The sequence below is a fragment of the Anneissia japonica genome, unplaced genomic scaffold (assembly GCF_011630105.1).
Source record: "Anneissia japonica isolate Jap-2015-1 unplaced genomic scaffold, ASM1163010v1 scaffold287799_len804019_cov200, whole genome shotgun sequence".
Classification (NCBI taxonomy): Eukaryota; Metazoa; Echinodermata; class Crinoidea; order Comatulida; family Comatulidae; genus Anneissia; species Anneissia japonica.
The window spans coordinates 436,597-461,804 of NW_022716884.1; the positions used below are offsets into that span (position 1 = coordinate 436,597).

General features: G+C 35.1%; 3 protein-coding genes across 5 annotated transcripts in view; 2 read left to right on the forward strand and 1 right to left on the reverse strand.

Moving 5' to 3' along the window:
• LOC117110046 (collagen alpha-1(XXVI) chain-like) overlaps nt 1-14,811 on the forward strand; it is a 41,754-nt gene extending 26,943 nt beyond the window's left edge. For both annotated transcript variants that reach the window (XM_033252619.1, XM_033252617.1), the window contains exons 2-8: nt 5,531-5,695; nt 9,218-9,315; nt 9,531-9,595; nt 9,849-10,086; nt 10,710-10,807; nt 11,169-11,256; nt 11,582-14,811. In XM_033252619.1, the coding sequence (XP_033108510.1) occupies nt 5,531-5,695; nt 9,218-9,315; nt 9,531-9,595; nt 9,849-10,086; nt 10,710-10,807; nt 11,169-11,256; nt 11,582-11,769 (940 nt within the window). In that variant the 3' untranslated portion in view covers nt 11,770-14,811. The remainder of the gene's footprint in view (nt 1-5,530; nt 5,696-9,217; nt 9,316-9,530; nt 9,596-9,848; nt 10,087-10,709; nt 10,808-11,168; nt 11,257-11,581) is intronic.
• A 1,260-nt stretch (nt 14,812-16,071) lies between these two features.
• LOC117110042 (coiled-coil domain-containing protein 189-like) lies at nt 16,072-20,922 on the forward strand. Its single transcript, XM_033252610.1, has 8 exons — nt 16,072-16,238; nt 16,886-16,917; nt 17,720-17,785; nt 18,307-18,476; nt 19,254-19,324; nt 19,421-19,598; nt 20,093-20,185; nt 20,400-20,922. The coding sequence occupies exons 1-8, from the start codon at nt 16,209-16,211 to the stop codon at nt 20,603-20,605; spliced, it is 846 nt and encodes a 281-aa protein (XP_033108501.1). The 5' UTR covers nt 16,072-16,208; the 3' UTR covers nt 20,606-20,922.
• A 20-nt stretch (nt 20,923-20,942) lies between these two features.
• Nucleotides 20,943-25,208, reverse strand: part of LOC117110041 (DNA repair protein RAD51 homolog 3-like) — a 7,050-nt gene continuing 2,784 nt past the window's right edge. For both annotated transcript variants that reach the window (XM_033252609.1, XM_033252608.1), the window contains 4 exons: nt 24,970-25,101; nt 24,148-24,281; nt 23,283-23,343; nt 20,943-22,085 (listed from right to left, as the gene is read on the reverse strand). In XM_033252609.1, the coding sequence (XP_033108500.1) occupies nt 21,957-22,085; nt 23,283-23,343; nt 24,148-24,281; nt 24,970-25,101 (456 nt within the window). In that variant the 3' untranslated portion in view covers nt 20,943-21,956. The remainder of the gene's footprint in view (nt 22,086-23,282; nt 23,344-24,147; nt 24,282-24,969; nt 25,102-25,208) is intronic.

Consider the following 25,208-nt stretch of genomic DNA (forward strand, 5'->3'; position numbering starts at 1 on the left):
ATTTGAAAAGAAATCAACACTATCACGACGATGCGATGCTACGTTGATTGATAGATTAATTATTTGACTGATTATTATTATGACTGATTGGTTGGTTATTTATTTATTTGACCGATTGATTTTACATAAAAATGTGTTCGTTTTGTAGCAACAATCTCTTGACGATAAATGATGTTACATTGAGAAATTTTTTCGTTTATTTTGCCTTATTTAACATGAACTTCTATAGCATATAACATTTTATTCGAAAATTTAATAATGTAGGGGCCTATATAGGCCTTTATAAAAGAAAGTTAATCTCTGTTTTGAAAGAGCGGGATAGCCAAAGTGAAATAAATCATTATTAAAGTGACTCTCCAGTTTGGGGAAACTAAAAAAAAAACAAAAAAAAAACGACACAAATGAACTTTAAATGAATAAATAGCCCTAAGTGTTAAAAATAATAATCAAAATCAGACAAAGTTTCCCAGTTGATTAAGAATATAGGCCTAAAGTATTCCCAAGACTGTATATAGAAGGGCAGTCATTGCAGAGTAGGACTAATAGGCCTAGCCTTTGAATGAGCAGCTTAATAATAAATATTAAAATGAAATATTGATTGATTGATTTTTTGATTGTTCGATTTAATTGATATATAAAATAATGATGGTATGTATACTGCCAAGTCCCATAACACCAATAATAATAATAGCTCCATATAGGGCTTAATTGTTATGATTAAAATGGTACAACACCCAAAGTCTGATTTTGTTCCTGATAGCTAGATATTATTTTTTTTAATTCTCTGTCTATTTTTCTTGACGATATGGGACACACAATTAGTCCCATAACCGCGGGTTACTGCAATGATAAAGTACCCAAATGGGTAAGGTTCTCGCAATAATATATCACACACTCAGCACCTTGTCTCATCCTTTAAGATATTTAGTTATAAATCACAATTTTCTAGACGGTATCGTCTTCATTTCTCATCGAAGGTGTCGGTACGAACGATTGTTTTAGGTTAACGGGTCCAGTGGTCATGCTACAGTTTGGGGTATGCAACATCCCGGCGTAAAGTTCAGTCTAGATTTATTTGTTGTTTTAATCCCCGTGGGAGTGTTTAGGCAAAATGAAATTTGGAACATCATAATGATGTATCCTTTGGGTGTTAATTCAGCGCTAATGTCGTTTAAAAAAAATATAAGTAAGCCTATGTTGCTTGTAACCATGACTAATTGGGCTGGAAAGGTGAAGGATCTTGAGTTCTAATGTCTTAAAGTCAGGCTAGCTCCGAAGGAAAACACATTTTTGATATGTTTTAAAACTGATTTTTCTAAGAGATCAAAAAGAGTGTTCGACGAAAAACTCGGGAACGGTTAATGAGATACAGATTTTTGGATATTTGAAAACTGGGGGAAAGGGCGTAACCAACCTTTTTCCACCATGATTTCCAACAAACGCATGCGTTTTCGCAAGTTTACGCTGTTGTTTTGTGGGAATTCTAGCAACAATATCTACTAAGGTGCGGAGCGCCCCCATCCCCTATTCTGCACACGATTGGACATCCTCAGCCCCTATTCTGGAAAAATGAAGTCCTATTCTGGACAGGAATCACCATCCCGTCTCGTTATGTAGGCTGCTTTCGCGACTGATGCCAAAGTAAGCCAACGTTCACCTGCGCTCCCTTGCTGTCCATATTGATTATAGCTCTCGTTACATCATCCGACGTCCAAAGCACATACATCTGTAATCTGACTACCTTTGACCTTGAACATAGTTACATATCATTCACATTCAGCTGCGTACATTGGAAAGAGATGTACATACCAAGTTGTAATGTCACACATCATCCGCGTAACAGAAATTAATTTTTTGTGAATATATAATTAGACAGACATTATCCAGTCTAGGATAGGTACCGTAGAAATGGAATTCATTAATCGTTGCTTATTTATTCATATATTTCATTATATATTCAATAATAATATTGGTAATTAGGCGTATTTGAATCCGATGTTCTATGTCTTTTATGAATTTTTGGCTTGATTCGAGAAAATAATTTTATTAATAAAAAAAAAGGTGAGGATGAACAGCAATTGAAGACGAACAACACTTTACAGACTAACAAATTTCATTAATATACACGGTTTCGACCACACAGTGGTCTTGATCAGGTGATTGTACAATACAAGCAGGATGTAAAAATACAGTCATGTAGGCCCTACAGGTTGAACAATAGATTATGATTATGAGGATTATGAAGGGAATGATGATAAGGATGATGCAGCTGCGTATCTAGGAGTCTTAAAAATGGGGGTGGGGTGGGAGCTGATGCGGGCGAGGTCATAAGATGAAGTAGGAACCCCATGATTAAGTGAGGGAGCGCTAGCTCGCAAAATAAGAGTTTTATCTACTTGAGTTTCTTTGAGTTTTTGCTTCGAACATTTTCATTGGGGGTGGGGGTGGAGAGGTGGTATTTTTATGGGGAGGCGTGCGTACCCCCTATATACACCACTAAGAAGTTGATGATGATGATGATGACGACACTCTCAAAGATCATTACCTATGACGTACAAAAATGCTCAGAAAAGAGGACAGCAGAGATCATATATACAACCAGTGTAGCATACCAATTGACATAGATCAGCTTTGTGTTTTCCCTCCAGCAAACCCTGATTGTCTGCTGGATAAGGCTCGGTGATATATTGCCGCGACAGTCACGTTCATTTCGTCCTACTTATCCCTGCAGCTATTCTTTTTTAAAATAAATTTTCTCACGATTCATTCTGATAATTGTCGAAAAATGTTATTGTCGACAGTCTTTGGATTTCTATCAATCGCGGCCGGTTTTTTAGTGTTTTTTTAAAATTTAAAACTCAGAATTATATTAGGAAATCTGTATATGCGTGTATTATTTTAACGATGTTTTTTTCATTTTCCCCCTGGGCAAAATTATGCGAAACACAAATTTCACCAAAAAGCCTCGTGAGTTTTTGAAGTGGTAGTTTTTGTGATAATTTAAGTTAGCCCGTATTCATCCTAAAATCGAAAAATCCTAAAAATCTGTCAACTGGGGTGTAATATTAGCGCGTACTACTAACATCAGTTACATCCGACGCACTCACTTACCATTCAAATCACACGTTACTATGACGTACCGGTACGTGTATGCGGGCGTAAACGTCCTACTTCCACTATAATGCTTCCATAGTGAAACGGTAGTTAATGCTAAAACATTTGCTTACCTAGCATGGGGTATACAGGCTAAGCCCTTTAATCCACTTCAGGCTAATACTGTCAACGCATGGGTATTATAAGTTGATCTCTGTGGTATATAACAGTGACCGGTTGAAGCTGCTTGAAGGAAAACCACACACGATTTACATACTGTGTTCAAATAAACTGTTCGTTTTACACCCTAACGCGTGAAAAATTACACCGCATTTGATGATTGACCCTAGCTTATATTTTCAAATATTTACTGAGAAGTGATCTTGTTAGGATAGACATAAACCTCGTGTTTCTTGTCTTCGTTTTTTATAGGTGCGTGTCGGGTTAGGTAATCACTCATAAACCCATCAGATCATTCATTCCGAGCCAAGTATTTTCTACTGAAAAGTGATTATGTTATTATAGGCCTAGGCATAAAACGATTGATTCTGTACTTGGGTTTTTATAGATGTCATAGTGACTTAGACCCTCACACATAATAAATGTAGCAAATGAATGAAGGGGAGTAAAAGTTTACCAGCATAAAGTTCAATCACGCATACCGTCGCTAACGCAGTAGAATCAAGTAAACTTAAGACAAGAATTTTACGTATTAATAACTTTATAAGAACGTGTAGTTTGGTGTTAAACAAGTTTGTAGGAAAATAAATATTTTCTAACGTAGTACAGTAATTTCCAACTAAATAACGTTGCAAACCCTTTTAGTAGAACTTTAATTTGCTTGTCTGTGTGTATAGCTATAGGCCTATTCGTATTTTATTGTAATTGTCTTTTATATCAACATTTAAAAAGCGATCAGAAGAAACCTTTAAACCAGGTTTACATTTAAGTCAATAAAACTGAGTTATTATGTCAGATTCAATACAAAATACTTTCATATAACTTAGTTTTATAATTATGTTTTTGTAAATTATTATTGTAAAGACAAAAGGCACTAACCACATGTGCCGATTGTATTTTGTGTCGATACTCATCCAATGAAAACGGCTGTTAAATGTTTTACTAGTGAATGGTTAAATGAAGCGAGTAATCACTAAAGGCATGTTAATTTGAAAGTTGTGGTCTAATTAGCGCTGAAGTGCTGCCAACTAACACTTGCCTTAGCCACAACGAGTGATTGAATACTTCCGCGTTCTGGTTTTTAGCAAAATTTTACTACATTTTATGCCAAGCGATTAATCTTGTTCAATTTCTCATAGGCCTATTATTTACAAATATGTGCCAAATTGAATACAGTGGGCTTACATGGATCTAAGCTTAGTTATAATATTGTTTTTAAACATAATTATGTTACATCATTATCTGACGTAACATGGTCCATAGTGACTTCAGTGACGTCAATCGTTTACGTTACGTCGACACAATTAAGCGCCCGTAATTTCTACCATCTGATCACAATACAGTACCGATACATTGCTTATCACAAAACGTCCAGTCAATAACAAAAGGCCCCTTAACTGGGCTTCTTCGACCCTGCCAACTAAATCTACTCACGTTTTTAAAGTAAAGTTGGTTAAAGGCACATTCTTGTGGGCCCAGCTGCTGCGTGTCACGTCAGAGGACGCCCCGAGCCTTTGTACTTGTCTCTAAATAATCACAACAGCTCATTCCAGCGTCAATACATATGCTATCTTGTTCAGAATGTCAAGATGGTAACCGGAAGACATGAATTTGATATATACTGTAATGTATATATTTTTAATAAATTATCAAACATATTATTGCTTACATTATTTAATCATGGTAATTACACAGCTTCCGTTGTCGAATGCATCAATATTTTGCCCTTTTCTGATCTATCCGGTTCTTTACGATCCTCGTCTACTGTGTTTTCTGATAGTTATTGGGGGTCTTAGTAATTATATCTTGAATGTCTTATATATAAGCCTATAGGCCTATTCTTCATCGGTTGTGCCCATCGGTACTGACTTCCATGAGACAATTGATAACAAGTAGTAAAGACATGCAATTATTATGAATTTACGGGAGATGGGATATTTTCCGGGAGATTGTCGCCGCGGTCCGGATTTCTGGGAGACTCCGGTGACTTCCAGAAGACTAGGGATCCCTGCAATATTAAAAACTTCTAATAATAATGTAAACTGAATTAAATGTGACTTAAAACTAACTGAATTCTCTTTATATATTTGTTGGGATAACTCTGTAGGCCTCACAATGCAAATTTTATTAATTATGCTAGCTATTAATATAATAATATATTGCTCATCTATTTGACAACATTATTATTGAAACCGTAAACAACAGCAGTTTAACATTATTTGACAATATTCATAAAATCTCTTTCTTTTCTATACAGGGGAAGCAATTTTTGCGATTTAAAAATTTCAAAAATGGTGACTTGTAAAGTGAGGAATGGGACTACAAGGACGATGGAAAGGTATCCAATATGGTGCAATTACCAACAACAAAGAAATAGCTACAACAACATACCAAATCCAAGTTGTACACCAGCACAATATAGGTGTGTATAAATCTAAAATTAGGGATACTATTACGCACGCAGAACGTTTAATATTATTATTAAACGAAAGACACATTAGTGTGACGTCTTCGACATAAAATCGTGCCAAAATACGAGACGACGCAACGTATAGCGTAATATCTGACATAAACGTAAATTAAATAGGGCAAGGCGGACATGACTTAATGCCAGGGGTGGCGCCAGGATTTTCCCGACGGGGTGGGGGTTGGGGGTCAGATTTCCCCGACGATAGCAAAGTGGGCGTGGTCGAGCTTCTAGTAAAATGTTTCGAAAGTGGTCCAGGGGGCCGAAAATGTTGACTTTAGAGGTTTCAAAAGACTTATTTAATCGTTTTCAGTCTACTAATATGTAGAAAATACATATAGGTAATTGTTTTTTCTCCCCGTCGAATTATGCTTTTTCTTCCCGACGGGGTTGGGGGGGAGCTCTCCCCGACGGGGGCCCTGGACCCCCTCCCGCTGGCGCCACCCCTGCTTAATGCTGATTATGATGACTTAAACTTTTTTAGGAAGCGGTTCATGAGTTTAACCTCGCCACATGACTAAATATTAATCACTCAATTACTCATTAATGGGTACAAAATGTTAGCTCGTCATCATGCTTTTGTATCAAACGTAAAGACAGGTGCTGTTCCAGTAGGGGAACGGGTGGGGGAACGTCCCCTCCCCCGTTTTGCCACTAAATTTTAAAATTTCAATGCATATTAATGTTATGTACTGAAATAAGCGCTACTCATTATCTATTTTGAAAATGTTGTGACCCGTTATAGTTTCCAATTGAAAAAATAAATAATTTTCTTGGCAATTAACACAAGTACAAATGAAATGTTTCATAGTCGATAATCATTAGATTTATTTTACCTAATCATTTAAAATTGATTAACTTACCTCCAATCTCACCACTTGTCTAGTGTAACTGCAAGCCCTGTCTCTTATACACATCTAGATGTGTATAAGAGAACTATTTATGCGTTTCTTAATTTGCGAGGAAATACTGTATTTTTGTTCTGTTTTTATTAAATTAAGCTGACTAAAATAAACCAAAATATCATTAAATACCTTACACAACTTCTGGAATTACATGATAGGCCTATAATCCTGTGCTGCATAAAGTGCAAACAACTTTTAATATTAACGAACAGCCAATCTGGACATTGTATTTGTTAATGATTTCTATAAATATAGCTAATAAGTAGGCCTGTACCGCAGTTGACAACTGAATAAATATTTTCGTCCCAGTTGTCTAAAAACTCTTGACAATACAATTATTTCTGTATGTGTACAATCATTTCACCGGTGTGAACTATCGGATAAGTTTCCAGAGAAAGTGTCATGTTATGTTGACCAATCAGAGCGGTGTATTTTAAGTAAATGTTGATATAGGGGGGAAATAAGTATTTGGTCCAGATTAGGGAAAATTTAAACACTGAGAAAGTTGATTAATTAAATAAAAACATAACAAAACTATATGATAGCATTCGTACGTGACGCGATGCATTGGAAGGTATTAATTTATCTTCCAAAAACATCACCTTTATTCAGATCTCCAATTAGGAGTAATGGTATGTAAACAGTGGGTCGATCAGTTTCCTCTTCAGATAAAGTGGGTTTACATTTTAGAAGATCATATTTCGTTTAATCTATATGTAATAGAAATAATGAATTGACAGATAAGTAATTAGATTTGACACGTCTATTATGCCCATGGCAGAGTTATCATGCTAGCCCTGCCCGATGCCCTCCTAACCATACTTGTCCCCAACGGTCATTAGCTTTGTCATTATCCGCCGAGCGTCGCAAACTAGCCTAAATCAACTAACTTTTACGCCGACAAACGTAGGGCAACAATCATAGGTATGTGGACGTTGTAGCAAGTCACCTACACACCCCTCTCCCCGTGTGAGCTATTAGAAAAACCAACAATTCACTGGCCTAAGATATGCGGCCCTTGCAACCACTGGAATTCGCGCTCCGGCCCTCCTGCCTCTGAATACTCCAGGTGCTACCATTTTGAGATCTTGTCAAGCAGTGTTATCGTTGACGTGAGGTGTCAAAAGCGCTTTTAACTTGTCACTCAAAATTTATACTTTTGAGTGACAAAAAGTAAAAATGAACTTCGCTACTACCGATTTTCATGGTCTCACTAATTTTGCCACTATCGTTACTTGCACCTACTCCCACCAAACCATCACAAATTAATTTGCATTAAAGTGGTACAAAATTACTTTTAAAAGGAATAAGATAAAAGACCTATGACCCACTTTTTTCAAAGATGCATTGTTTAATAAACCTGGTAAACAATCCAACATTTTTTTTTGTGAAAAAAAAACAATGTTTATCCCTGTTCGCAAACTTCTCACGACGACATCTCATTAATATCTTATCCACAACGTCAACCAAAGATTTATGATTCTTTAAAAACACAAACAATTGTATACGAGATATTAATTATAGAGTGTGAGTAGGCCTATAGAATTTACTCGCGCCACGTTTTCTCACCGAAGCAGAATCACTAGCATCGTGCAGAGAACACACATCAAATCTCACTTCCCTATGGAGCAATCTTCTTGTTTGATTTGAAGGTTTTCTGATCTTATTTGTGATTATCCGACAATGGGATTTAATTTAAATCTTGGAATCTGTTTTTAAGTTCTGTGGTATGAGTGTTGACCTATTTTACGAAATTTTTCAAAATATTTGATAAAAGAACGGTCAGGTTGAAGTTGATATGAGAATTAGTACATACCGGTACAATATCTGCCACAACAGCAAAAGACATAAAAATAACAACATCGACGATGAAGAAATAGCTTTATAAATAAGACAAGAGAAAGAGAAATTTAAGAACATCATCCGAAAATGAAGGCGCTATTCATAAAGGTTAGCAGAGTTCAAATACATCAGATTGCGTTCGCATTTCATCATCATCATCATCATCATGATCATCATCGTCATCATCATATTCTTTATTGTATCAATCATTTCATGGAGGTAACCAATGTAGCGACCAAAGACTTAAATATCTCTTCCAAAAGAAGTTTTCAATTAATCGATCAGTCGGTTGGTTGGTTGCTCGGTTTGTTGATTGGTCGGTTGGTCGGACTGGTAGGTTGGTCGTTCGTTCGTTCGGTCGGTCGGTCAGTCAGTCAGTCTCGATATCGACAAAATCACACAGGCCTATTACATAGCGCCTGTTATTCACGGAACAAATAATGTTTAGTGGCACCCAGGACACAATGAGTCATCTATAGTACTTTATGTTAACCCTGAAAAAAAAAACTTAAGGAAAGAAGCGATGTAATTGAATCAAGGAAATGTATCATACAGTACCACCAATGTAGCTTAGGCCTCATTTGGCTTGTTTTACACGGTACTTCTTTTGCTACATGATACAAACATGTATTTAATTTTTTAGTCGTATAAATAAATGGATTGAATAATGACATAAGTTAAAATTTTAACGTAATAATGAAATAATTCTAAATTTCTTTCTGTGTTCTAGGATAATTTTTCGACCTAAATATATAACAGCTTACAAATCCGTAGAAACAATTGAAAGGCAGTGCTGTCCTGGATTTTCAGGTCCAAAATGCGACAGAAGTGAGTTATATTTGACATTTATCGATTCATCATTGGTTAGCAAATTCATATGTTCATAACATGTATATAGTTCCCGCAATTTCATTGCTAAAATTCAACAACAAACATAGTTTCAGGTCTTCTCCATCGCCCACGGATCATATTGCATGGCGTATGTCAGTTACCGGTATAGTGTTCAATTTATAATAATCTTTGTTTTAATGGTAATTTTTTAGGTTGTTTTAATTGTTCCGAGATGGAGGCATTAAAGAGGAAAGTTGCGCAGCTTGAACACGTACCTGTAAGTCATTTCGTCCTCTTGTTGAATACAGTAATAAGTTTCAATTCCTATATTTGATATCAATTACTAGAAAGGTATAGAAATAATCTGTGGCCTATCATCTGGACTAAATTACTGTATGTTATTATAGATATACCCGGGTACTGTCTGCGTGTTGATTGTTAAAACCAATGGTTCCATTATTTCTTCAAATGATGACATTTTTTTTCTATTTTCAAAACGATAACGTCTTGCTCTTTCTATAACTCTACAGCGGCCCATCAATCCATATGGAGCTACCTCAGAACTGCAAGCCTCTCAAGGCGGCACAGTTATCCTTGGTCCAAAGGGTCCACCTGGTAGCCGAGGCAAAGCAGGACCACCAGGCAGTGATGGGAAAAAAGGTTCCAAGGGAGAACCAGGAACTGCGGGGAAGTCAGGTACGCCCGGGCAACCTGGACCGGAAGGAAAAGTTGGAGCTCCTGGCCCTCCTGGCTCAGCAGGACCACAAGGTATCTTGTTTAACATATTTATTATCAATATATGCGTTCATCTTTTTGAAAACGATTAATATTTTAGTCTGACGTAAATTTTAAGATAAAGGTAAACCTAAGGCTTCTTGTTTTTACCATCACATAAACAATGTTAAAAAATGAAAGTTTTATGAAGCAAATTAGATGTTAGAATTAAACCTAACATTTAAAAAAATCACTCTTGCCTTTTTATGCACAATAATTATTTCGTTTTATTTACTAAGAAAGCCAAATCTTTTTGTGATTTTCCTGTTTTTGATGCAAAATTTTAAAAAATCATAAAAGATAACTCCCGACCGTGATTAGTAGACCTTACAAGTAAAAGTTGCTAACTAGTTAATCGCATTCCCCTTAGACCTGCCGTTTGTTGCTGACACTCTAAAATGGAATTCCGTGATTTTGTGCATTTTAGTACTGTACCGTATATGATATATAAAATACGTCTTATTGTTATTATCACAACATGAAATTTGGCTGCTTGATGCTGCGGCCACTAACATAAAATACAGTATAGAACCCCTCCTTTGGGATACACTTCTTAAGGGGATACCCTATTAAGTAATGATAATAGCTGTTTCTAATACTCTAATACTACATTATAGGTCCACCTGGCCATCCCGGTCGAATGGGACCACAGGGTATACCAGGCCAACCAGGCCCACCAGGCCCTCCACCAGTGCTATCTGACGATTATGCAACGGTAAGCCATTTATCTTATAGGTCTATACTTTTTATACTGTAGTTATTGTTCCGTACAAACTGCTGATTTGTCGGCGAGAGCTAGACTTGCCACAAGTCTCTATTTTATGGATTTTTCGTAGTTAGCGCATTTCGGAAAGCGCCACCAGCGTCAGTTTATGTTGAGAAACTTTTTTGATGAGAAAAGTATACTATGGAACGCCATGCAAATAAGTAATATGGAACACATACGTGATAGGCCTAATCATTATGTTATTTGGCTTTTGATTGGTACACCCAAAATCGATTGAATTGAATTATCATTATCATGATGACGCATTTTTTTCTTCAGTGTTTTCTTTTTTTTCTCTAATCAATTTCAGACTGAACAACTGAGACACTTGACGCTTAGTATACTTCGAATGGATAAAGAGTTAAAAGCGTGTATGCAGATAATCACACAGAGTCTTGGTACGTTGATGTGACATACACCTTGCTAAATTGCCCAAGTCCAGACTATCATATTTTATTTGACAAAAATATGTCACATGCCTAAATATGGTCATGATGACATCACATCATGATTATACTGGTATAGGCAATATATGGGCATACAACTGTTTTTTGTAAAACAAATTTGATAGTGTGGGCAAAGTTTTTAGCCAGATTGATAGTATATGTCACAACTGTATGTGGGTTGTTGTCATCATCGTCAATATTATTATTATTATTATTATTATTATTATTATTATTATTATTATTATTATTATTATTATTATTATTATTTCTTTTGTAGGTGGTATACCAGGTGGACCAGGTGGCCCAAATCCATTCCCAACGCCCGCACCCGGTAACGAGTTTCCAGAAATACCAACTGCGATCGATAGTCATTATGGATCCGTTGATTTACCAAGCATGATATTTTCAGAAATTCTGGTCGGTTCTGGAGATTATGATACCGAATTGCAAGATTCCAAACAATAAGAAAAACGGATTTAGAAGGCTAATGGCTATAAATAATATCATAAAAAGTGTTATAATTTGCGTCAATACAATGACTTTGACTATTGTTTTACGTCATGATAAAACCCGACCAAACACGTTTTACACTCGTTTGAGTAAAAATACAAAAGATGGTACGGTCAGATTTATAATCTTATAAATAACTATCGCCATCATCATTAATACAATATTGATAATTTATACAGGGGGTTTGGCAGGGACGGTACTGGCACGCCTAGACAGTGATTTGGGCGAGACAACCAAGCACAAATTTCATGTATACTGTATTTAGCTCCTCTCTGTCATGTCATGTCGTAGTCAACAATACAAATTATCATAAGGGGAACAATTACAAAAGTATAAATTATGTAATTCAGATACGGTTTCATTAAATAAAATTATACGAAGAGCAATGTTAGAGAATACAATAAATAACAATGATACATTAAAATATTAAATAAGAATAATATATTATATTTTACAGTAATGATAACTGACATGGTTGATGAATATTTGCATCAAGTAAAATACAAATATTAAATCGTCATTTAAATTAAATTTTACACTTAATTTAAACCAATTATTAAATGATTACATTTCAATAATGATTAAAAGTGCATGATTCGATATCGCTACGTTACCACAAACTGCCATAATGTTGGAACCATGTCGTGACGCATCTTTAAGCAGGTTGTTATAACAGTGTTATCAGGTTGTCATGACAACGTTATACATTGTAGTTCTGGAACATGGAACCATGGAGGAATCAGTTTAGAAACTACTAATTCCTCCATGATGGAACTAACTTGTCAACTAAAATGCAATTCGAGAAAAAAGTGTTGTAACTCTTCTTGTAAGAGCATATTGATGGTGAATGACATGCATGGGTAATTCATTCCAAATAATTATAGCAAAAACCTCGAATTGAAGCCCACTGGGCTTAATCTCGAGAAGAAGCTTATCTCGAATTAAAGCCCACCTATTCAGAGTTCGCAAAATTAGCCTTGAAAAGAAATCCAGATAGCATATATGCTTCTTTTCTAGATGGTACATTACATACACTGTAGATGAATTTCAAATAAAAGAATCAAATCATGATTAGTTTATACAGTAGTTTAGGTGAGTTAATGCCGGTTAATACACTCCATGATACAGATTGATGTTACAGTGGCCCTAAATATTGTTTCATAGATTTTTTTAAAAAAATTTACAGCATTCATTTTGAAAAGAAGCTCCACCCCCCACTTTACCTTGCAAAAGTGGCCTCGAAAAGAAGCCTATCTCGAAAAGTACGGTAGCCCATACTAAAGCCAGGGCTTCAATTTGAGATTTTACGGTAATATTTTTACACCAGCAACCCTAAAATATGAGCTCATTTTGTAAACATTGATTGAAGTGGGAGGGTCTCCACTAGAGTCAAATATGTACCTGTAACATTTATAATTTCATTTGTGAGTCCCTCTGTGTGTTCATGATATTTTAACATAAGTGCTCTGTTCAGTTGTCATTATAACGTTAAAGAAGACAATGGATATTGTTTTTACACGGGACGAAATAATGTGATATACAACGTCATATATTATACACAATGGACCTTCCGAGTGTCAATCAAACTTAACCAATTAGAACAGGGAGAGCATTAATGCGCTTGTCCCACAAATACCCGACCGTGTTTACTTAACACATGTTGACGTACGATTACGCAGTTGCTTTATGGGACCAGGACCTTAGCAACAATATCCAAGGGGCAGAACTTAGCGTAAAGTTCCATTTTCTGACAAGGCGACCTGATTGGTTTATTATTAAATCCCACTTTATGATATGTGGACGTCACAGCAGCTATTAAGGATAAAGTGTAGGCAATTAAACTTTGATAAACTATGGAGGAATTAGTTTATTCCTCCATGGATAAACCGAGCAGGTGGGCGTGGTTTAGCGAAGAACGATCAGTCGAATACGACCATTCACTTCAAATTGTAGGCTGTGTTATTCTTATTGGCATAGACCTAAAGGAAGTTAATAAAATATATTAACGTATGTCAATATAAAATCTGTCTATGTTGAGCTAATATTAATCATTCAATTAAATAATAATTATTAAGAAAACATTTTTTTTTCTCACCAATTAACACACGAATAAATATACAGTTCCTATTCTGTGTATATAAAATTGTCTGATCTAAGTCTGAGACAAACTAAGGATTTTTGTAGTTAAAAATTATGTATAACAGCGCAAACCAAATTACTTAGATATGGAAGACGATGAATTTAAGTTTTAATGAACAAATCATTTTCTTTGTTGTACTTTTTGGAGGGGTTTGCCAGATTTTGCAACAAGCGTATATCTTAGGGTACTTAATAAATAAGTTGTATATTTAATTGTAGATGTTTTTGTCTGTCTGCGATACTTTCATTGCTACATGTAATGCTAACTTATTCAGGTTTATTAACATTAAAAAAGTAAAATCTTAATGGCAAGCTATTCCTTTTACGGTTTTTGTTAAATAATAGGGAGTTTTTGCAAGCTTAAGAGAACGATAACGAATACGGTTACGTCATCAATTTTTAGACACCCCTTCCCGCTACATTAGCATATCGTTCTACCAAGTAAGCGATTCATGCCTTTTGCATGAATCAAGGATCATATGCAGTTCGTACAGCATATTTCCAAGAATGTTTTAGGCACGAATGACGATCATAATAATAATGCTGACGTATTCGTATTTTTTTTTTCGTTTTCTTAAGATTGCGAAATCTTCCTAAAATAACGGATACGCCTAATGGTAGATTATCTGATTATTATGCAATCGATTTTATAACGTATGAAAGAATAGTAAATTATATTTTACTGTGACAGAATTCCGTATAAATTTAATATTGTACAATTCGATTTATCTACCGTTATCGTAAAGTTAATTCCATCCTGTGAAAAACGCATACGGTTTTTGCGTTTATCGAATTGTTGATTATGATCATTGTATATGTGTCTCCAATACTTCATGAATAAATTGTACATATGCTAAACTCTGTTGTTTTACTTTCTTAGTCTTCATGAATACGTTCAGAGTAAACCTCCTTTTTTTAAGGGTCATCATCCAACAGGGCCAACATATGCCTCGTATTATCCCTTGGTGTTATATTGAGTGTCTCTGAATAGGGGTTGGCCGTAGTAAAGGATTAACTCATGATATAAAAATGTCTCCTTAATGAGGGTGTTCCCTAAACACATGGGCGTCGATCGGTGGGGGACACGGCACCCCCCCCCACTCCAATATTTCAAAGTGGGCTTGACATCATATCACTTCCCCCACCCAACTATTCACAATTGTTCTGTAGTTAAGACCCCATTTTTCTAAGTGAGTGGAGAGAACAACAATTACGCCGATGACTGTCGAATAGTTACAATCAAAAATTTAACATGAGCTAATCAGTATAAATAAGATAAATCATTATTTTAATCAATGTTATTCTACACAAAATATTTAAGTGGCCTTTTGTGTGAAGATTACGAGGTAAATTGGAACTTCTTTAATGGAATGTACGCCTCCACATTGCTATAGCGAATAAACAAAGTCTCAATGCGCTGTTTAGTGAAACAATTTTAAAAAAGTGTGTTTTCAAATGACGGTTTTTGAAAAAGTTGAGAGAAGGAAATTGCGAACTTCAAGAGGCATGGAATTCCAAAGTAATGGCACAGCGACAGAAAATGATCTGTAATAAGATTTTAATATACTAGAGTGTGAAGAAACTGTGCTGGTGGTAGATCGTGAACTTGACGTAAGATGGACTAAATTTGCAATTTTGTGTGTACAACCATATTGTGCTGGTCTGGGGAGAAGGTATTGTTGTAGCTTGGTGGTGGGGACAGTAAGTTTTCCGCAAGAATGCTACAATCGTTTATTAAATTCTTAATCCAAAATTCATAACAATCGTGCCCTACATGGGACAGAATGTCTCGAAAAAACAAATACCCTTTTTCTTACATTTTCATGACTACATCACAACTTTAAACACACTCACGCATTATGATTATAATAGGGCAAACTGGCGACGCACCGTTGTAAGGCTCATGGCTTGAATAATTGGCCCAGAGAGAGGGAGAGGAAGAGGGAGAGGGAGAGAGAGAGACAGCATATTCCAAACAAATGACGAGATTTGAACATTATGTGGTCAACGTTTCGCTACTGTCAGTTACTAGGCCTCTGTTTGTGATTGGTGTTCACCCCTTAGCCGCTAAGTGGACGCTTCCTGTATTATCCCACAATTCCCACAATTACTAGGCGACAATAAACTTCCGGTTGTTGTGTGATGGATTTGTTGAACGACGGCAGCTTTCGAACCCTTTGACTGTTTTGCTGTTTTTAAAGGATAGGTGTCGTATTCTTCAAAACCTTCGGTAAAAACGCAAAGTCTAGGTCAATATGTCATCGGAGGTACCGAAAGTTTCACAGGTAAATCAGAGTGGCACAGTTTTAGGCCTGAAATTTGAAGCCGAGGCTAGCCTATACTGCCTACTCCTACAATCATACGCAGGGGCAGGTCTTCTCATTCTCATCATAATCTTAGGCAATGTTGGTAGGCCTAGGAAGGCCTCGCTATAGATGGCCTAGGCCTAGTTACCTAGGCCTGAGGGTCGGCGGCCTAGACCAGGATAATCCTAGGCCTATCCTAGTCTCCTAGGCCCTACCTTGCTAGGATAAATCGCCTTATTATTAAAATAGAGGATCAATAAAAGGTTGGTTTACCACCCAAAAACAGCAAGAAGCAAGGATGGGTAGCCTATACATTATTACTAGGTGGGGTCTAGCTAGGCCTTGTAGCAGTAGGCCTAGGTCTAGCTAGTACTATTAGGTAGTACTAGTACTATTATTAGTAATGCTACTAGATAATAAGAAGTTCAGTGACAAATGTATTAATTAATGTGAATCGCTTTAGAGAGACCTTGTTTTTGGCATAAAAACAAGCACTAGGGCTAGGCCTATAATAACTTTAGGCCTAGACTATATAAAATATAAGAAAACAAATTATTATTAATATAATAATAATTAGGCCTCTGCCATTTCTTTTTTTGATTGTTTTGATTTTACTGTACTTTCAGCCGCAAGTACATACAGCAAGAATTTGCATATGGTAATATACAATTTTACATTCACTTTCTATCAAGTAGTTCTGATGTTGTAAATATACAGTGAAAAGTAATTGTGAAAACATTATTTAGTATCTTCTTCCTGCTTGTTCTTTTTTTCTTTTTTTAAAAAAAAAATGCCACACACTACTTTGTTACCATTCATTGTATCAAATATGCTGAGGAAAAGCTTCTACATTTGCCTTGTTCAAATGCTCAATAGCATACAGATTACAAATTAATAACAGTATGAAGGACATATAAAAAAATCTTCTTGTAGTCTTCCTTAATACAAATACAAGTTCAAGATCAACATTATTTATCCACAGAGGCCCAGATCAACACAGAGTTTTTCTTCACTGGGCTGTGCACATAATACAAAAATACAATATTTACAGTACAATATTTACAGTACAATATGATAATATTGTATTGTAAATATTGTATTGTAAATACAATATTTACAGCACAATATTCTCATAGCATTTGTCACTTTGTCACATAGCATTTGTCACTTTGTTAACTGATCAACAACTTAAGCCCTGTCCAGACTACCCAATTGTATTTGACTGTGACAGAAACATGTGACATGCCTAAATATGGTCATGATGACATCACATCATGACAATATAGGCACCTCATGACTAATGATAGACATACAACCATTTTTTGTCAAAGAGAATTTGATAGTGTGGACAGCTTTAAAAGTCCTTGCTTCAATAATTTCCTATAATAATTATAGTTTTCATAATGAGAGAGTTTTATGAAAACAACACCTGTTTACAGTACTTGTAAACATTTTTTCAGGGCTGATCTTAAAACAACACACTTGGATTTAATCATGAAGTGTACATCAATGGAAGAAATACAAAGGTAGTTACTTAAATGGAATATTATCAACAATAGAATTAATGTCTTTTATGTCTAAGCTATAAATCATCCTTCTGTGTTATTTACTTTTTTAATGTGAATATAATTATCCCAGTTTAAATAATATATTGTCGTATTTTGAGCTGTAGTCAAAGATGTATTGTTCCCTGACAATAAAAAATAGAACATTTTTAAATACACTAATTTTTATGGTAAGCTGATTATGTTACTTCAAAATGAGCAAGTTAATTTCAAAATGATTTTTATGATCTATGGATTAAATGTTATGAATACTGTATTTAGATAAAAATCTATATCTATAGATAAAAACTGGTGGGATTGTCATGGAAACATGTATAGCACCCAAATCCAAGAATGAACACCTGGAAAACTAACAAATTATTTAAATGATTTTTCATTTGTGAAAAACTGTAATCACTGCTTGAAAATAAGGTTCATGTAGTATCTGGTAGGTGTATTGTATTTTATTGTTTAACATATTTCAGTTCTATCTTTTTTTAAAGGTTTTTAGCAGAAACTTTTGACTTGACCGATTGGCAGGAGAATTACCGTTCTGGAATTTTGTTGGATTTATTTTACTATGCCATCCAGTTTGCTCTTGATAACCAGTTTACCAAGGAACAAATCTCTGCTTTCTTTTCAATCGTCAAGAAAACCCATGATGTCTGTACAGGTGTGGTTACATTTTTTTGTTAAGCAAAAATTTTTTTATATCTTGTTTCATGAACTTTTTTAAAGATCGTCAGAGGAGTGCAGAAAAACAATAAAACTAAAATTTTGATTTCTTATTTAGCAAATGGTTTTGCGAAAAACATCCAGACAAAAAAAATAAAATGTTATTGATTATTAAATGTAAACAGTGTATTAATTGGATGGTCGATGCTTTAAATTTATATTATTAGGAATAAATATTTATATCTCAATTTTGGAGATTACAAGCAGCAGGCGTAATAAAATAAAGAAAACTTTTATTTTTTTCTGACATTTCCATTATTATGCCAGTGGCTGCGCTGATCGGCCAAAAATAAAATTTTATTTTTATTCAAAATCATCATTATTGGCGGGCAGCGGGTTCGCTAACAATGTATAAAAAAAAAGTCTTGTCTTAAATACTTTTCATTGTAAATATTTGGAATATAGTTATAATCACTAAAAAGATTTTTAATTGAAAAATTAAGTACTGTGTATGCAATTAATTTTCCTGTCATGGTAACAGGATTATTTCTCATGAACAAAAACAACTTCACTCCCTAAACCTCATAATGAGACTGACATCATGTGTATGTTTGTCTTGTAAAGGGATTAAATTTTGGTTAAGTTCACTGTTTGGCATATCCTTGGAACTAGTGCTTAAAGTTGAATAAGTAAAATAAATACAGGTACAGTAATAGGAAAAATAAGGATTTGTAATGCATGACATGTTTTTACATTTGGTTTTATATTTTTCCAGAAACACCATTTGATAATTTGGAGCTGTGTTACGATTACTTCAAGGAACTAATTTTGTGTCATGCTGTAAAGGTATGAATCTAATTTGCTTATCTGGGGCTATTTTTGAACTATTTTTTTATTTTTAGTGTTTTAGCAACATTTTAACACCATGTTTCTTTCTTTCAGCGCCCACCATGGAGTATAAATATTTTCAGCCCGGAGCAGGTTCGTTTGGTGACTGATTATGTTCTTGGTACATATTTCAAACACTATAAACTCTACAAGTATGTGTTCACCCCTCTTGTCAGATTGGACTTGACTATATCATATGCAGGGATGCCTGTCACCCCAGAACCAGCTGAAGGTAAGGCCAAAAGTAAAGACTTTTCTTTTTTTACCTATGGGGATATCTAAATACCACAAACAATAGTCAAATCATTTCATAACAATAGTTTCATAACATTCAAATGCCATCACTTTACAACCTATAATATTCACATGCCACCCCCCAGTAACCCCTTAAACTGTCAGTGTTCTGTGTTGGTACAGCTTGCAACTGCAAATGGGGTTGTTACCTCACATTTAGTAACCTAGAATTTAGAGGAAGGTTAGTAATAGCTCAATGTTAAAAAGAAAAATCGTTTTTGGTTCTCTCTTACATCACAACTATGGTAATTGTAAAATGAAAATTTTATTTTATAAGAAACACCTCAATTTTGAACTACTGTACTGTTAAGTGTCTCCGATTACAGTACTGTTGTTCTTGTTGAAATTTTTATTTTTATGTAGCTAGAAATGAGCAGGTGTTTTGATACATTGATTGTAGTGTCATTATTTGTACTAATTTTCCTATTTTAGTTGAAGAAGAAAATCAAGAAACCGAGCCAGAAACTATCAAAGAAGAGGAGCAACAACAACCTTCTATTCAGGTAGAAGAGGAACCAAGTGAAGGTAGGCTTACACAACTTAATGCTCTGTACACTTTGTGTGCCCATATATGGTCATGATGTGATGTCATCATGACCATATTTAGGCATGTCACATGTTTTGTTTTGATAGTCTGGACAAGAGCAGTTTTTCATTATTTTTTATACCAGATTTAATTCGAGTACTTAATTCATTCAATAATGCTAATCATTTTTGTGTCATTTTGTTTATTAATCAGCTGTGGAGGAAGACCCTGCCCAGCGAGAGCTACGGCAAATCATCACAGATCATTTATCAGGAGAGATTGAGAAACTGAAACAGTCAATCAACGAACAGATTCAAACAAATGATGACGCGATTCAAAAGAAGCTAGGAGCGATTAATGGAAAAACAATTTCAGATAAAAGTGGCCGGGCGTCTAGCAAATCTAAAATAAAGAAGTGAAATCTGTATGATACCAAGATATTTGAATGTTCCATATTTTAAGATTATAAATAGATTTTTAAGATGTTTTTATTGTAAATGCATTGATTTTTGCATCTTATCATCAGCTTATAATATACAAGTATATGACTGAATATTGATTCAACATAGTCAATGTATTTTTTAATATTAAATATATACAACCAATATCATTTGCATGCCTAATTGAAATCATTATTTAGTTATTAAGCATTCAATTTGTATATATGTAAAATACTGTATATGAAATGTAATTCAAGTACAATACTTTTCTGAATAAAATGTATTTGTCCAGTTTATCCACATTCAGACACATTTGTAAAACTTTATGGCAAGATTTTAATCAAACTACAAACAATTAAAAATAATTATTGCAAATTAATTTGTGAAATATTCCTTTCAAAATTATGTATCTCATAGGAAACACTTACAATGTAATCTGGTTACAGGCCTCCTTAAAATAAACTAATATAAGCTTGGAAATTATAATATGTTATTACCTACAAAAAATTCATTTAACTTAATGGTTGGAAGACAACAATCTAAGTTTCAGTTATTATTCAAAGTTTCTTAAGTTTTTGGATGGAAGAATCATCCATCACCAAACAGTGGTGGCACCAGCGGGGAGGCAAAGAATAATTTGCCTATCCAAATAACATTATTTTAATTGCAAAGTGTTTTAAAATTACAATTCAGGCTATACTAAGCCATAAAAACCTCTCCCAGTGAACCCTACCAGCGATTCTTTTATTCCTGGACCCAGATCGAAGCTCTACTCAGCCCCTTGGTTCGAAGCCCCTGTCGTCAAATTTCTGGAGCCATCGCTGTCACCCAGATGCAATCTCACCAAATATATCAAGAGGTATTGGTGTCCATAAGTATGTAATTGTAAGCTATTATTCAATTCTATTTTTATTTACTTTAATCTTCATTACCCTGTGAATCTATAATTACTATTTTAACAGTAATTACAGATAGACCAAGAAGTCCAAGTTTACCGACGGGGTCCATATTGATCTCAGTCCCTTCATGGAGCATGTAACCTCATTACTATACTAGGGGTCACTTGAGGCTGATGTGTGCACATTTTTCTCTAAATGCCCAGAAATGGCACTACCAGATTGTATAAAACGTTTTTATTTTCAAAGTAGTGTAATTCCGCTACGGGGTCCTAAGAGCCCCTGATGGAGATCCTGCGCCCCCTGGACACCACCCCCCCCATGCTGGTACCATCAATCAATGTACTAGCCTCTTCACATGAACGATCATCATACTCTGCAACATTCTTATTTCAAGATATGATTACAAAACTTTTTGTTAAATTTTCTTTCATTCAATTAGTGTCTTGTGCCAATCTCCTCTTTTTTCGTGGGTTCTCTTCATCTTCTTCACTTTTGGATATGTTTGTACTTACACTTCCGTGCTGCACTGCGCCAGATGGAATGCTTCGCACACCGCAGTTCTAAGGATTATTGAAAAACAATTTTTGTAAAATGCACCAGTATTCATTAATTCAATTTAACTTTTATTTCGGAATCACATATCCATATCAATACAATAACAAAAGACAAAAAACAAATATCAGATACAAAGACTATGCATTCAGGGGTAGGGACGTCACTTCCCTAAGGTCCAAACGACCCGCATAGCCCACCCTAACCAAATTATGCATTACAGGGGTAGGGGCATTACTCCACTAAGGTCCTAATGACTCGCATACCCCACCCTAACGGAACTATGCATCATTAACATTGAGTATTGACAACATCTTAATTAAAAATATTTTATTCGGATATGAGTTTGCGTCAGGAAGTTATCATGGGAGAGATGTTTTGCCCTACCTGACCTGACGTGTAATCGTACTGAATACTCAGTACGTCCCCAAATACTAGCGAAAAAATTCGCAAGTGATATTTTGTAAAACATTATGGTAAGATTTTAATCAAATCATGAACAATTAAATAAATAATGAAAATTAATTTAATTGGTAAATTATTTCTTTCAAAGTTATATACAGTATACAATACCACAAAAAAAAAATCATTTATCATATTATGCTTACGAAGACCTATTCTAAGGAAACTAATATCAAACTAATTAATTGGTTTAAAAAATTGCTATAGAAACAGCCTTTAAGCTACAGTATTATGTGTAAAGTTGATCCCAGATTTGGCAATGAAATAAAGTCATTAGTAAGATAAACAGGAAATTTAATTGGAGGGAAAAAAAAGAAGAATTTTACAGTCTTTAATGCATAAATGTGACAAAGACAAGCCAAACCAGTAACTCCAAACAGCAAAATGAAAGTTATAAAATGGTCAAAGAATCATTTCAAACCGACATTTCGTTGAAGTTAAAGGGTTTTAAACATACAGTTGTTCAAGTAACAGTTTTGAAAAATCGGCTTCAAAGTTAACGATTTGGGGGAATTCTCAGGCAAGGACCATCAACAAATTGTTACAAAATGTTTTTAACGTCAAAAACGGGGAGAATAACAGCATTATCATGATGTTTAGATATATAAGGGTTGGTTTAGTGATAGAAAATAGATTTTAAAAATTCTGATATTCTAACATGTTTTTGCCATCTCAGAAACATGATCTGCAAGGAGTGACTAGTCTGGCAAGTCTTCAGACAAGTCCAATAATGTATACAGTACCGTCACTTGGTATGGCACTGTCATTTCTTGTCTTGATGGTGATTTGTAGAGCATTGCTAACCTGAGGATGAGAACAACTTTATTGCTTGTAACAATCATTTTTTAGAAGATTTGAGGAGAAAATTCTGAAATATCACTGATTTGTTTTTATATAAATGACTCAATTGGCATAGAACTATGTTTAATTGATTATTTGTAATCATTATAAATTATACTGAATGCCTGCAGCATTATACAGACTTATGCATTGTTTTATTTAATGATATTATTTTATCTCTTTACAGGGGTGGGACCCCGGACATTGAGGGCCCCGGTTCAAAGAACCACCAGCAGTTACGCCGCTGCTCATCCCATTAGCAATAACTAAAGCTTTGGGTTGGGTTAGCATTTTATCTAGCCATGTTACCCCCACCTGTACACAGTGGTGGCTCCAGAAATTTGCCAACAGGGGCTCAACAAGTCTGACAGGGGGTCCAAACTAGCGGCAACCTAGAACTTGGGGCAGAAGTGGAATAAAATGTTATGGTTTAGTATACCCAAATTTGTGCTTTTAGACCGGATTAGGGATTGCAGTTACAATAACTCGTGCTTTGGATAGGCATAATATTTCAAACGACCTTGTCATAACATTGGGCAACGGGGGCCCAAGTTTGTCCGAGGGAGAAAATTTTTGTCCCCTGAAACATCACCCCCATTTGAACTGCCACTGCCTGTACAGTGGTCATGTGAGTGGGTTTCCTCATATCAGGACTAGCATGCTGGTTACTTTGTTTAATTTTGTATAAATTTTCATTTAATATTAATTATTGTTTTTGACCAGTGCATCCATAATTTTAGGGAAAAATTCCAAGATAAACATTATTACCTCTGGTTTCCCTGCCAATAGAGAATTAATCGAACAGTAGCAGCATGCCCCCAGCTTTCCCCCAAAGCAGGAATCAGTTTAGAGCCTCCATCCTCTCTGCCAAACTTTGTAGTCATTTGGTTTGTTAGTACCACCTTTTATAGGAAAAAATTGAAAATACAGTATAAACACTTGGATGTGCACTGAGAAAGGACATTTTATTCAATGTTTTCGCTTTTATTGGAAGCATTATCAGGAATAAAATATAATACAGAGACAAGCTCTACACAAGTTAACAGAAAATAATAATATATATACATTTTAATGAAGTTAATTAACCAATCTGGAAAACAGAGCGTATCATGATGAGAAAGTAATGGAAGTCTACGAAGAATGAACAATCCTGAAAACACTCTTTGTTTTGTCATTGGTATTAAGCCTTGCATTAGACAGGCCAAGTCACCTCCTCTCCCCCCCCCCCCACTCCACTCCACCTCCCTTGTCAGCTATGACTTGTTCGTCCAAATAGATAATTCCATGAAGAAAAACGAATTTTATAACCTCCCAGAACAAGATAAATATGGCCAAAAGTGCCGCCCGCCCCACCACTCTCCTGCATCAGAAATTTTGATTGGGCAACGACGGTAACATCTTGAACATAATGATGTCACAGAGTCATGTGCACGTCTGAATTCTAGGTCCCTGCAAATTCTGGAACCCCACCAAGGGTTCCTGGGAAGCCTCTGGCTTATTCTGTTTTAAGGGAATTGACCCCAATCCTGTTCCTCCCCATTCCCTTCCCCATTGCACAAATCCTTGCACCACAGCTAGTTAACAACTTACTGCAACTGTATTTTCCATTGCCAGTTTAATGAGATTCTGTGCTAGTCCGTTCAAAAGTCGTGTCCTTAAAGATAAATTTTCAATATCATGTCGGAAGTGGAATGCAACACTGTCTATCACAATGAGTCGAACCTGAAATAATCCATAAAATACAGATTGATAATAGCCACACAACTACAGGTATTATTTAGAGTTAATGCTATAATATAATATATATATATATATATATATATATATAT

What these genes read in the sequence shown, in the direction of transcription:
- LOC117110042 (XM_033252610.1), top strand. Translation starts at nt 16,209, where the DNA reads ATGTCATCGGAGGTACCGAAAGTTTCACAG. An exon ending in ACAGCAAGAATTTGCATATG is followed by an intron (nt 16,918 to 17,719) that starts GTAATATACAAT and finishes ACATTTTTTCAG; the next exon opens with GGCTGATCTTAAAACAACAC. An exon ending in TCAATGGAAGAAATACAAAG is followed by an intron (nt 17,786 to 18,306) that starts GTAGTTACTTAA and finishes CTTTTTTTAAAG; the next exon opens with GTTTTTAGCAGAAACTTTTG.